The sequence below is a fragment of the Montipora capricornis genome, chromosome 9 (assembly GCF_036669925.1).
Source record: "Montipora capricornis isolate CH-2021 chromosome 9, ASM3666992v2, whole genome shotgun sequence".
NCBI classification, from domain to species: Eukaryota; Metazoa; Cnidaria; class Anthozoa; order Scleractinia; family Acroporidae; genus Montipora; species Montipora capricornis.
This window is the reverse complement of record NC_090891.1, coordinates 175,001-190,000: the sequence shown is the minus strand read 5'-3', so window position 1 is coordinate 190,000 and position 15,000 is coordinate 175,001. Positions and strand designations below refer to the sequence as shown.

The 15,000-nt window shown below is 37.2% G+C and overlaps 1 protein-coding gene, 1 non-coding gene and 1 pseudogene across 2 annotated transcripts in view; 1 reads left to right on the top strand and 2 right to left on the bottom strand.

The window, feature by feature from the left end:
- LOC138016095 (uncharacterized) overlaps positions 1 to 787 on the bottom strand; it is a 4,394-nt gene extending 3,607 nt beyond the window's left edge. The window contains exon 1 of the mRNA XM_068863268.1: positions 614 to 787. Within this exon, the coding sequence (XP_068719369.1) occupies positions 614 to 787 (174 nt within the window). The remainder of the gene's footprint in view (positions 1 to 613) is intronic.
- Positions 1 to 15,000, top strand: part of LOC138016339 (fibroblast growth factor receptor 1-like) — a 53,145-nt pseudogene that overhangs the window by 22,743 nt on the left and 15,402 nt on the right.
- Trnaa-ggc (transfer RNA alanine (anticodon GGC)) lies at positions 9,973 to 10,045 on the bottom strand. Its single transcript has one exon. It is a non-coding gene; the product is annotated as a tRNA-Ala (tRNA).

Here is a 15,000-nt window from a genome sequence, read left to right as displayed (position 1 = left end):
GCTCTTACCGTGGTATCGCATCTACAATCGGCGTCAAAATAAGTTGACACATTGTGTCTGTACAGCAGTTTTTAAGTTTAAAAGAACGGGGCTCACGTTGAAATATTAAGATTTTACTCGCCCACGAATAACATAGATCATTTGTAGAGCTATTAATCCTGACCAAGTCAAGGTGTCAATGCGTACAAAGGTATGTTCAAATCATTTTGTACGTGGTTACAGAACCTCTGAATGTCCTACCGACCAACTTCGTATATAGAAGAGTCCGATTGTGAGAGTAAACCTCAAAGACCTGCTCCAAAGATCAGATCTACAGAGAACTAGTATATGGAGATGACGCTTTTCACGAATTGTTTGAAGTTGAAGCTTGACAAAATTGCTTGGATCCAGTCACTGTGACTTTACTACTTGTAGATGGTAGTTTGACAGAAGCAAATCTTTTTTTTTTTAACAGTTGAGGCATATCGAAATCAATTGAAACATAGAACCTACCTCGAGGCAGATTAGGAGATTGAAATATGGTTTGCTGGAGTGTAAGCATCGTAATACATTGAAGTGATTCAGGGATTCATGTACCCACAGAGTTTGAAGAAAATAAAAGCGGCTCAAAAACCGTTGGATTTTTCTCAATCAAACTATAACTTAACCTATGGATTTCCTCATGTTTCTCATCAGTCCTTTCATCCCTCCAGAGAGCAATAGCTTTGTAAAGACAATTTCCATCTGCAGTCTGCAGTCTCTGACAACGACTTCCCTGTTTTAAGGTCGTAACTTTTCTAGAAGCCATAGTTCGTTTACGCAAGACGTAACTAATCAGAAAACACCCTATACACACGAAAATACAATTTAACGGCTTTATTGAGTTACTTACTTCAGATTTATATCAAATTTTGTAATATTTCGAGACCATAACGTGATGTCAACATTTCAAAATAAGCCTTATACAAGCAAGGACGTTAATCAGTAAATGTTATTTCATATTTCACGGTTATTCAAACATAAACTTACATTTTCCACGCGTCAACATTGCCCCAATCGATTTGTGACAAAACAGGGTCTCATCCTATCCGCGCAACGAGAGCCGCATACAATAATGCCTGTGGGCTTGTCACAAGTGGTCACTTAACAGTGTAGAAATAGACAAGGAATGAAAGCGATTTCGGTTTTTTTTATTTTTATTTTTACCATTGTGAATGCATTACATATTTTTATAATTCCCCCGGCATTGTCAAAATACATAAAAAGTATGAAATATTTTTAAAATACCATCGTTAAAACTTGGAAAGCATCTGTTTACTGGTTTTGATTGGAATCAACAACAGTTTTAATGGCGAAATACTAGTCTACGATCGCACTTAACCATATGGTTTCTTAATGGCAGAAGGCTGTAGCTGGTAACAAACTTGAGAAAATTTGTTTGTGTAAAAAAATTCTTTTTTTTTTTTCCGTGAATCATGAAATGGTCATTTAATTGCCTGTAAGATGTAAAATGGTCATTTTATTTTCCTTACTCTGCGTTAGGTGCTTTTACTCCTCGAGCTTAACGCCTATATCTTCTTAATTAAAGAAGGTTACTGTTATATTCCTTTGTATAGCTTTCAGCGATCTGGATCGAGGAGAAAGCGACGTCATTTACTCACTTACTTAAATTTTGGGCTCTCAGGTTTTAAAATTCGTGTTCTGCGTACTAAGTAAGCCGCGTTCACACACTGCACTTTTAAGCTGAGAGTAAATGACCTCACTTTCTGTTCATATCGAAATAAGAGGTAAAATTTTTTTGGATGTAGAATTGTGTAGTTGTTTAACAGTGGCTGGAATATGTTACATTCTGCAAATAGTCAGTGATATTCGATGTAAAAGAAATTTCGTTGTATACAGTTTACTCTTATAAAGTATTTTCCCAAAATACTCTTATTTTAATCAGTCGCTCCTGTAGTTTCCGTGTTCCCACGAAACCAGACTGTTGTTGAAGGAAAAACAACCAACATTAGCTGCAAGGCGAGTGGTGTACCACATCCAAACATATCGTGGAAATTTGCAAATGGGGAGCTTTCTATGGAAGCTGTCATTAAAAAGACTTCTTCAGTTACCGAAGACTGCAAAGAGTATGGAGGGATGGTACCAGTGTATAGCCGAAAACGAGGCTGGTGAAGAATATTCCAATTCTACTCTTCATGTATTAGGTTTGTTTTTTGGTTTTTTTATGAGTTTTGTATACAATTCAGATCAGTTTTTATTTATTTATTTTTTTTTATAAACAGAAGGGTTTGAATTAAATAGGTTTACTTTCAAATAAGATATAAGACAGATTACAGTTCAAAAAGCAGCCAGGTGGATTTCCCGCTACTCCGGCTTAAAGGAAATGCAGCTTTTAGAAGGTACGACTTAAGACCCGACGAATTTGACACTCCTGCCTAGTGCCTTCTTCATTGGTGATCTTATTACTGAAGCTGTAACAGTTACGTGACTCCTTTTGTACGCTCACTTGTTAGCGGACATTAAACGCAGACATTGTTAAAAGACTGCAGGCTTTTGAAATGTGGTGTTGGAGAATTTGCACATGGACCAATCAGGAAAAGAAAAATGTTACTATTAGGAAGTATAAGAATGGAGAAAGTGTCACATGACCTCCTACCTCCCCAGGAGATGGAACTTTACATGACACGAGTAGCGCTATTTCTTATTAATGAGGTGTAAACAGGTAACAGGTACGCTGTGTGTACGAGTCCTTGCAATGACTGCAAACACGAGTATAATATCGGATAAACCAAACGTTACTTTGGCGTGCGTTTAAAAGAGCACGAATGAGCAGCATTCATTTGCAAAAAAAAAGTAAATAAATAAGCTTTGTCGTTACATGCTTGCCAGACCAACCATGAAACTGGGTGAAATATAAAATTCAAACGTTGTCACCACCATCTGGCGTTACCATCAACGCCTTTCATTGGAATCTTGGCACATTTATTCCACCCACGCTCCTCCAAGACGTGATCATGGTGGTCTTTTACCTTACACCTATTTACACCTTATTGATAAGAAGTGACGCTAATCAGTAAGCGTGCGTATAAAAAAAAGGTAGTGTAAAAGCTTTAGATCACCCCTAGAGAAGAAAATAGCAGGAGTATCGAAACGTGGAGTCTTCAATCGTAACTTTTAAAGTTGCATTCATTTCAAGCTGAGTGGAGCAGCGCGAAACTATGTTACATTTACTTTCCCAGCGATTAGTAACCGGAATTATCTTTATATTGTAGTCGAAATTTTCCTTTTATTAACACTGATTTCATTTTATTTGAGCAATAGGCTGGGATTTTGTGAGGATTTTTATCTCACTGAATTGCGCCATTTTAATCTCAGAACTTCCCACTGCTAAGATATCTCCAAACCCATATCCCACAATGCTGGAAGGGGATAAACTGACATTGATTTGCAAAGCCAATAACGCTACATCGCAAATCAAGTGGAAAAAGAATAACGTTTTAAAGATTCCAAGGGCAAAAATCACTGAAAACGGTGACAGCAGCATAGTCGTTATTGAAAAAGTTGAAGTTTCTGACAGTGGTGAATACTCATGCAAAGCACTGAACAAAGCAGGCTCTGCATCCTCTTCTGTTGATATTGAAATAAGAGGTAAAATTGTTTTCGATGCAGAATTGTGTAGTTGTCTAATAGTGGTTGGGGAATATAACAATTTGCGTTTAATTAATTAATTAATTAATTAAGGTGACTTAACAATTTGCGTTTAATTAATTAATTAATTAATTAAGGTGACTTAACACATGTTTAATCACTTATACTTACATTTCTGCAATATTTATACAGTTGGAAGCTCAAACTTGATCACTGATAATTGCTACCACGAAAGTATATATTTTGACAGTCAATGTTCTCTGCACGCTATTACCGTGGTATCGCATCTACAATCGGTGTCAAAATGAGTTGACACATTGTGTCTGTACAGCCGTTTTTAAGCGTAAAAGAACGGGGCTGTTTGTACCACGCTTTAAATTTTCCAAAAGACCCCTTCCCCCATTCAATGTTTTGTCTGTTTGTAGTCAAAGATCACACGAATTACGAAACAACATTGTTTGGGGGAGGGGAGGATTGGGTAGCCTAGCAAGGACAAAGAGTTAAGAATGATAGCTAATGACGGAATAGGGGGTTGAAAGGGCCAATGTGTAAACAATTTTGTCCCCGACTGTAGAATAAAACAAGGCCTAACGGATCGTTATTCCTCAATGAATGAGTTGCCAGTGATCGAATCCCTGTTTTATACGCAAAGGGTACTGGGATCGCCAGGGGGTCAGCATTGCAAGTCGCTGTAAGAAAATGTATAGCGGAAAATTCTTTCCACGTCCGGAAAACGATTTTGGAGAGAGATCAACGCTTGTGTCCACATTTTATTCAGAAATCGATCTGGGCAATGTTGATACGTGTCAAGTGTAAGTTGTTGTTTGAATTACCTTGAAATATGAGATATAATTTGCTGATTAACTTCCTTGCTAGCGTAATGTTATAAAGTTTATTGTGAAATGGTCTTCTTTAAGTATTTAAAAATAAGGGTATAAATCTGGAGGAAATAACTCAAAAAAGCCTTTTAAGTTGCATTTACGTATGTATAGCGGGCTGGCTTTTCTAAACTCAGCAATTCAAATAATATTGCAAATATGCCTAGTGGCAATCATTGTGCTGTGTTGGGTTGTGACAAAGATCGAAGGTACCCAGAAAAGCAGAAGATTCTTCCTCACGTTGAAATATTAAGATTTTACTCGCCCACGAATAACATAGATCATTTGTAGAGCTATTAATCCTGACCAAGTCAAGGTGTCAATGCGTACAAAGGTATGTTCAAATCATTTTGTACGTGGTTACAGAACCTCTGAATGTCCTACCGACCAACTTCGTATATAGAAGAGTCCGATTGTGAGAGTAAACCTCAAAGACCTGCTCCAAAGATCAGATCTACGGAGAACTAGTATATGGAGATGACGCTTTTTACGAATTGTTTGAAGTTGAAGCTTGACAAAATTGCTTGGATCCAGTCAATTTGAATTTAATACTTGTTGATGGTAGTTTGACAGAAGCAAATCTTTTTTTTTTTTTTTAACAGTTGAGGCATATCGAAATCAATTGAAACATAGAACCTACCTCGAGGCAGATTAGGAGATTGAAATATGGTTTGCTGGAGTGTAAGCATCGTAATACATTGAAGTGATTCAGGGATTCATGTACCCACAGAGTTTGTAGAAAATAATAGCGGCTCACAAGAGAGTATGAAGGCATGAGAGGTAATCCCTCATATTGGCCCTATTCCCATCGAAATCCCTCTTAAGTTATTTTTATATCTTTTGCGAGATCCGGTATTCCCACGAGGGTTAACTGATAGCCAATCATATGTCCCCCTTTTAACCATCCATTACGTGAGAATTCGCTCAGCTGTCAACATTAGTAAAATGGGCACATATGATTGGCCATCAGTTTACCCTCGTGGGAATATCAGATCTCCCAGGAGATCTAAAAATAACTTAAGAGGGATAACGATGGAAATAGAGCCAATATGAGGGGTTACTTCTCTTACCTTCATACTCTCTTGCGGCTCAAAAACCGTTGGATTTTTCTCAATCAAACTATAACTTAACCTATGGATTTCCTCATGTTTCTCATCAGTCCTTTCATCCCTCCAGAGAGCAATAGCTCTGTAAAGACAATTTCCATCTGCAGTCTGCAGTCTCTGACAACGACTTCCCTGCTTTAAGGTCGTAAACTTTCTAAAAGCCATAATTCGTTTACGCAAGACGTAACTAATCAGAAAACACCCTATACACACGAAAATACAATTTAATGGCTTTATTGAGTTAGTTACTTCAGATTTATATCAAATTTTGTTGTATTTCGAGACCATAACGTGATGTCAACATTTCAAAATACACCTTGTGCAATCAAGGACGCTAATCAGTAAATGATATTTCATATTTCACGGTTATTTAAAACATAAACTTACATTTTCCACGCGTCAACATTGCCCTAATCGATTTCTGATAAAACAGGGTCGAAAGATCCGTTGATCTCTGCCGAAAATCGTGTTTTTGGACGTCGAAATAAGTTTCGCTATACATTATCTTACAGCTCCTTGCAGTTCTTGCCCCCTGGCGATCCCAGAACTCTTTGCGTATAAAGCAGAGATCCGATTACTGGAAACTCATTCATTATGCAAAGTTTGCTCATTAATTGTCTTTGCAGCTTAAAATAATAGAAATAAAGTATCTTTAACAGCTGTTAGTATAGAATTTCAACAGATGGATTTTTCATAATTCGCTGATAGACGTTGTTCGATTAATCAAGCAACTAGATTTATAGATAACTTGGGACATAAAAGATCCATCTAATCTTGCCAATGGCCAACCAATTTCTACAGTTTTTAGATAATTGCCATAATAACATCAAATTCACAATTGAATTTGAGGAAAGAATTTGAGGAAAGTAGCCAAATCCCTTTCCTAGATATTCTTCTTAAACGTAATCAACACAATTTATCAGCATCTGTTTATTGTAAGAAAACTTTTACGGGGCTCTATACCAAATGGTATTCACACCTAGGAAATACAAAATCAACCTTATCCGCACAGTTGTTTTCGTTGTTATGGTATTTGTTCGCCTCTTTTTTAATTGCAATCAAACTGTGCCTTCCACTCTTGGATGACGTCATAAGAACACGTGATGTTTTTTTTTTCTTTTTTGGAGCGAGTTGAGTTTTGAGAGTCAAGTCACAACCATCTAACGTTGCATTTATAATACAGTCCTGTGGTGTGATATAACGAGCTAGTGCAATAAGAATGTCATTTGAGCACACATACAGAATGGTTATCCAGTAGGTATCTTAAGCTATAATGTTAATGATGTTTCAGGAAGACAACAGCAAAATGCTGAACGTACCTAAAAAAATAATTTACATCATGTTCCAACCCTACTTGGGTTTACAAAGTTATGTCATCGCTAGGGTGCTTAAATTTTGTATTAGTAAATTTTACCGTTGCATCGATCTTACAGTACTTTTTAATAGTAGGCATGACATCACGTCCTTTTTTCCGTATAAGGACAGCTCAGCTCCATCTTGTATGTACAAAGTTGTCTACAAAGCTAGTTGCGGGGATTGTGATTAGTATTACATTGGTAAGACCTTGTTCAGTTTTTCCAAAGTTTAGATTTTTTTCAAATTTACATTTATTATTATTATTATTATTATTATTATTATTATTATAATGGCAGTAAAACGTAAGGATGCCTCCTTAAATAAGATATTGACAAGGCGCAATCGCGTAGCTTGTCATTACCATAGCCTAAAATAACTACGCGCAATCGCGTAGCTTGTCATTACCATAGCCTAAAATTATTATTATTATTATTATTATTATTATTATTATTATTATATTTTTAAACTATTATTATTTTTTTTTCTTTTTATAGACGACGCATTTGTAGTCGGAACTATTTTAATTCCAAATTTCTTCGAAATCAAGTGACGTGTACGGGGTTTGCGAAAAATTTAGCAAAATAGCCAGGAGCTGTCGTTCCCTTGAAAATTTTTGTATCTTCCAGCGCTTTCCTACATGATACTTCTGGATGCATAATCTTTAAAACTCGCTTCTGAACCCTCTCGATTTGATCAGACAAATAAAATAAAATGGAAAGCTTCAGAGGCATATTTCCAGACAGAACGAATAGATGTGCAGTAAAATTGAATCAGAGAAATGCGGCCAATACCAGCGCTCTTAAGTTGCCTAAGCAAATAAATTCTCTGTGAGGCTTTCGCAGAAATTTTTTCAAGATGGTCATGCCACTTTAGGTCATCCCTTTTTGAAACACCTATTATTTTAGCCGATTTAACGATTTCACAAAATAACTGGGAGTTTTGACAATTTGTTCTCCTCATTCACGATCGTCCAGATGTTTTAGTTCAAGCATTGCCATGAGTTCACTTTATACTGACAGAATTTTTGCTCGGGTTGGAAACAGTTATAAATATGACAGATATCATGTAAAAAAAAAAAAACTTGCATTCATTCATGGTTCTGTTTTTTACAGCTACCAGAGCTATAGAGTGGTACTACATCGTCGGCCCTTTGTCTGCTGTGGTGTTATCAGCATTAATCGTTTGGTACCTTTGCAAACGACGGATGACAGGTACACATCTCTAATCTTAAGTTAAAGAGTCTTACATGTTTCTATGTAGGTATTTGTGATCTCGTGGAGCAGTGTAGTACATTTGAAGGGTTATTGTCTATCTTTTTAGTAGTGGTAGTGGTAGTGGTAGTAGTAGTTAGTAGTTAGTAGTTAGTAGTTGTAGTTAGTAGTAGTGGTAGTGGTAGTGGTAGTGGTTGGAGGTGTAGTAGTAGTAGTAGTAGTAGTAGTAGTAGTAGTAGTAGTAGTAGTAGTAGTAGTAGTAGTAGTAGTAGTAGTGGTGGTAGTAGTAGCAGTAGTGGTGGTGGTGGTGGCAGTGGTAGTTGTAGTGGTAGTGGTAGTAGTAGTAGGCTTAACTAAAGAATTCGCAATTTCTTTCGTTGTCATGAAAATTACCAGCCCTTCTCTTCAGCATAAAATCATGTTTACTACTAATAATGTGCGTCCTCAAATAACGTGGCCTAGTCATCCCTCCAACTATAGTTCCTTTTTTTTTTCTTCACATGATCTTTCCGCCCCTGTACTGAGCAGCCACAGCGAGGTAAGTCAGTTATTATTTTTGGTTAATCCACTTGTAATACACAGTAATGAAATTCTGAAAGAAATAGACACCTTTGCGCAGTCATTCTGATCTCATATACATCTCATTTGTATAACGTGAACGTTAACGGTAATACTAAAATCTCCAATGACTTCGAAATTTGGTCTTAAAAGGTTTTTCCAAAAGAGATAAAAAATGACTTAATCAATCTTAAAAACAAGAAAAAAAAATTTGTCTCAATTACTGGTGCAGACGGGTTAACGAAAAGCATTTTCTCATTCCACAAAATTAGATTGATCCTCTACGAGTCCAACCAACTGCTCCTTCTATTGCTTGTGTTTTTGTATAGGGACAATTTTATGCTATATTCGATTTTCTTTTTCCGTTTTCTATCTTGTAAGCAATTTATCTGTGAGATAATATATTGATTTATATTTATTTTCCATCATTTTTTTTTGGACAACTTATTTTTTAACCCCATATTCCACAATACAACCCTACTTTACAATATACTGCACTGCACTACAACGCACTACACTACACATTAGCTAATTTGAGAGCTTAAGCACGAGACGTTTTTTCTCTACACGCACGTTGGCCGGAATTGATTTTCCAGAAATAACAAATAAAAAAAAGTGGTGTCACTCGTCCCAAACATCAAGTCACAAACATCAAAGCTGGGTATTTGCTGTCCGTGGAAAGTTAAGTTAATTTGATGTGGAATAATTAATTTATTCATTGATTTTTCTTGTATTTCTGTGTATATACTGGACCATCAACTCTAAATGATATTTCCTTTCATTTACCAAAGAAATTTGCCTTAATCAGTTCTCCACATGACGAAAAGAGCGCTGCGAACGCCGTTACTCAAAGCCTTCAAAAGAAAAAGAAAAGAGTAAGTACTAGTCCTTTAAAAATACATATGCTTTCCTTGAGAAGTACCTCTTTGTATGTGCTTGTGTTTTTTCTCTGTGGTCTTAAATTTTAATGCACTGGCAACATGTTGCAATGCTAAGGCAACGATTTCAAAAAGACCATGTTAGAATTTGTAAAATTAAACGATCGTGAAGTTTAGTTTCTTTTTTCTGTAACCCTTCTTTGTTCAATAAGGGTCATTTTCTTTTCTTTGCAGAAATGTGGCAATGGCTCGGGAAGATCAGCGAACACTGGATGATCATGAATAAGAGAAGTGAACCTTGCACTTAGCAGGACAATTTCAGCAAATGCTGCTTTATAGACACCCTGAAAAATTCAGGTGGCTCCAACGGGATTCGAACCCATGACCTCTGCGATGCCGGTGCAATGCTCTACCAACTGAGCTATGAAGCCACACAGTTGGGAGCAGGTCAATTTGTTGGGCTCATTTGTTCTGGTGAAGGACTTTATGAATGAAATGAATTGAATGTATATTTGAAGTGCTGGTGAAAGACGAATGAAAAAATTGAATTGTCCAGCGAAGTGCCAGGATCACTTCAAATATATATTCATTTTATTCCCTGATAAGCCATGTTTCACAAATCTGAAGATAGTATAATTCTCTGAAAATAAATGCGAAGCGTAATAGACAGAAGTACTTTTTTTTTTGCCGACAAGGATTATGGGTATGAGTGTCAGATATATATAGTAGGCCGTTAAGATTTGAAAACCATCGTAGGACAGCAAAAAGTCAGCTCCCAAGTTGAAGTTTGATTTAAGTGTGTATTGTTAGTTTTCATGATTCGTTACCGTAACTCAGCCCACGTATTTAGTGACACCGCAGTTGGTGGGGCTATACGTTCCCTTTTTTCCATAAAGTGTTTTTTGGTTTTGGTATACAGCGGTGTCGCACATGTTTACATAACTGCGAATTGTTTTTTTCTCTGAAGACACATGTCTGAATTGTGAGGTATGGTGAGCAGTATTTAATTTGTCACTGTTCCTACAGTAAACAGGCGTATGAGGTCTTTGCTGACCTATATGCCCCTGTATCTACTCTGTTGTATGCGTCTCATTCATTTGGTAGTGAAGGCAAAATTTTAGTTATATTCAGGATCTATTCCGGATACCGGGAAACACCTCACATCCAATTCATAATGCGTGTAGTTAAATTGAAGGTTTCAAGCCGTGTTCTCTTACAACAAGAGTTTATCCTTTCATATCAATCCTGGATTGTAACTTTTTAAAAGCATGTGACATTTCTTTCTAAAGAAATCTTGATTCTGTCTTAAGAAAGAATCAAAACTGCTTCACAGCTAGCGAAATCACTAACGTGAAATGCTCAATGCAAGCAAGTCAAGTCACGGACGTCGGTCTCGACCCAGTCTCTCTACGGCTACTTGGCAAACGTCTTGTGCATAAGCTCTCTACTGTATACTCTACGTATGACGCCCCCTTCTGTAAATAGCATTGCAATAACTAACCACAAGCAAGGGAGGATGACTATAGAGAACACATCTCCATGCCTCATCTATTTTTATCTTCGCGCCATGGTCGCACAGCCAATGACACCCAATCAGGTGTCTTCCTCCAAATAGCCGCGCATCTTGACCACGGGTTAAATTGAGATTGAAAAAAATTATCATTGGAAGAGGCCAATATATGGTGGAGATGTTCTGTCCCCTCATCCTCTCTTGCCACAAGACAAAATGAAGGAGAGAGAGGGTGTTGGGGCTTTGGCCGGGATACCTGAATTTCAAAAAAAAGCTTATTTCAAGATCAAAAGAAGTGCACGATTATTAAGCATAAGAACGTATCTGGCATTGTAAAATGGCAGCTGTTGGATATTAAGTATGGCTTTCTTAGTTGTTTGCCACTCCGGGTTTGGGGCATCATACACCAACATCATTGCTTCTGCAATTCAGAACGTCATTTTGAATTCTCTTGACTTCCTGCATCAAATAACCAAACCAATTACGCTTTTGGAAACTTGCTGTGACAAAATGAAAAACAGTTTTGGCGAGCGGCAACCAACCCACCATTGGAAATGAGAGAACTAACACTCAACATTTCTGGATTAAAGATCACAAGGTGCCACGGAAGAACATGAAATGGAGGTGTTGAATGTTGAAGAGGACTCATGGGAAATAGCACGTCGCCAGATTGCACTTGAGGAGGTCATTGGTTCAGGAGCATTTGGAACAGTTTGGCGAGCAACCTTGAGTCGTGAAAATGGAAAACCAGGCATACGTTTTGTTGCAGCAAAGTGCTTTTCTCGTAAGTACGATTCGGCTTTGTTAATTTATAGTTTCCATCGGATACCTTTCAGTTAAAGAGGTATCACAAGTGCTTTAATGAACTGCCTGTCACGTAGAATCTTACAAAGCCTCGTTCAACATGCACGATAAAAATGTGTCGTAACAGAAAGAAAAACAAATCTCCATTACTATGTTTTATGAAAGGGTGCAGCAAAAATCATCAATTCTCAATCAACTCTTTCATAATCTACCCACCTTTATCTTAACCTTGAAACAAATGCGGAGATTACCAAAATAGATCACCTTCTCCTAACAGGTTCCTAATCCTTCATTGCAAGTGTAAAAAGATATTTTGTTCTTTAACTTTTATTTCAAGCTTCCATGGCGACGTCTTGCCTCAAATACACCAGATTTTTACCCTCCCTGCACATTAAGGGATAAAGTTCCTCATAAAATTCATAAATAAATAATGCTTTTAACCATTTATAGAGCCTATTTTCCATTGCTAAATTGCAGTTTAAAATTAAATACCGTATAAGATGGTTAATTACCCCCGACTGGTTGACATAGTAGAGATTTGAATCGATCAAGCATATTCGATTCTCCCTAAGCGTTGGGGCCCCAAACACTGAATCAGGAGCAGGGGTAGCTTAATTGACTGGTGCGCTTCTTTGACAGCCAAACGTCACAACTTTGATTCCCAGCGACTTAAAAGTCTGCATGTTTTAACACCTTCCTTTAACTTGTGTAGCTGTAGCTCTAATTATCTGTAAAATGGAGTAAGAAGCGCACCATCGGCTTCCATTGATATCAGCCCCCTATGCGAATGAACTACCGGCATTAAAAAGATGGACTTACTTTTATCACAATGCTTCATGACGTAAAGAAAATGAGACAAAGACAAGTCTGGGAAATTAAAACAACCGTGTTATTAATAGTTCAGTTGAGGAGGTACAAATACATGAAACACCTCAACAAGTCATGTGTCAAATCTTATTGTACCCTGGTGTCATTTATTGTAGCCACATCTGGAGATGAAGGAAAAGTCGCTCTGATGAGAAATCGGGTTGGGCAAACTTATTGGAGACAGCCCTCAGCCGAATATTGTTCAATTCATTGGCTGTGTCACCACCCAAAGTAAGGATCTTATTGCAACTGCTAAACTGTAGAAACAGCTGTGAGAAATTTGCAGCAATAATAAAAGACCGCTAGTGAAAACCTTATCAATCGATATTCAGGACTAAATTTGTCTATTTAAGCAAATTTTTTGGGTAATTCTAGCCCATTTTTGCCGTGTTACACGATTAACGAGATAATGGCCGTTTTCACCACATTTCACAAGAACAAATTAAACCCTCTTAACGTCAAGTTAATTTCCAACAAGTGCATAGCATGAGGTCAAGAAACAGAAAAACAGAACAATTTTCAAAATAGGTGAATCATCAAAGCAATGCATGGAATAATGACAAAAGATATAAACTTTGTTTTTTAATCTGAAATGCAACCCTTGAAGCTGATAGTTTTAGTAAAAATGCGAATGGTGGGCTATATAAAACGGTCACGTGCCTGATTTCACACTTGTAAAGAGAACCCACGTGGAGCTTCTTCATACAAGAAAGTTTTTGAGGCTTTGGTTTATTTATTTATTTTTATTTGCAATTATTATTATTAATTTATTCTTTTGTGCAAGAAACTGGCTCAGGCTGCAAAGACCACCAGGGAGAGATAAGCAATTTAAAGGAATTGTACATTTTGCACGACAATTGTATATTTTATCTTTAAAAATATGTTACAAATTTTTAATCATCTCTTACTCACTATACTTTCGTCATATTAAAAATCCAAGTTCTTCACAAATATGTGGAAATTATGAGTAACGTTGATTATTGTTTCTTTAAGTTATTATTTAATTCATGTCTTTTTTTTTTTTTTCTCACTTTTACATTCATTCTTGGGTAACATGACCTTTAACTTGGGGAATGTGTAGATAGTCGCCCTTTTCTTCATTCTCATCCCCTCTGCTCATCAAAGGTGAGCCGCTAATATGCGATGCTGACAAAGGTGGTTGGCTAAACTGTGATCTTACAACACAGAGCCACGCAAATACTGCTTTATTTGTTTACTTCTTAAAAGCGTCTAAACGTAATAATGATAGAGCCCATATCCACCTTTCCGAGAAACTAATAGTTTGAATGCAGCATTATAGAAGTTGTCCAAACTCTGTGTAACCTTTACAGTACAGCCAATTTTGATCATGGAGTACTTACCCTGTGGGGATCTTCTGGGGTACCTGAGAAAAAGCCGTGGAATTTTCGACAAACATTATTGCGGAAAACTAGCAGTAGCGCCACTGAAGACCTATGACCTAACGTCATTTTCAAACCAGATTGCTACTGGAATGGTGTTCCTGGCATCCAGAGGGGTATGTGACACGAAACAAGCATGTCATACGATATGGTACTATTGTTGCTTATTGTAATCTTTCACAGATTAAGATTGTATCTACGAAATGCATCATGCGATATGCTTACTCCTTGTAGTGTTTGACATTATGTAGACAAAAATGTGTGATCATTTTGCTATAATATTCTTATATCGAAAAGCAATGGATTGCTGTAGGTGACACGTACTAGCGCGCGCTTTAAACACTGGGTTTTCTACATTGGGATAACGCTGGAGAACCATGCACCGACCTATGCCTTGATATTACATACTGTGATCTGCCCCCGCCGTGGTCGTCATGATAATTCAACAGTCATCTTTTTAAGTCAGTAATCGGGGAACATTGGCTACGTTATTTTCTAATCATATTAGTTAATTAACAATTATTGGATTCGGTTTTCCCATGATAGCGATAATTATCAAGGCCAAAGTTTGTGTTATCTGCCGAAGCCGAAGGCTGAGGCGGATAACACAAACTGATGCATATTCCTGAGTTGCATTTGTAAAGACAAGAGGACTGACTCATCCATTTCTTTGGATGAGCGGTAAATCAAAGAAAGTTTCTGCGGTTGGCAAAGTTTCTTTCCTCTTCTCTGCTGGTTACTGTGTCAGGTGACGTCACTTCTGCATGCATAAAACTATTGTCTGTGTATGACGTCAATTCTACGT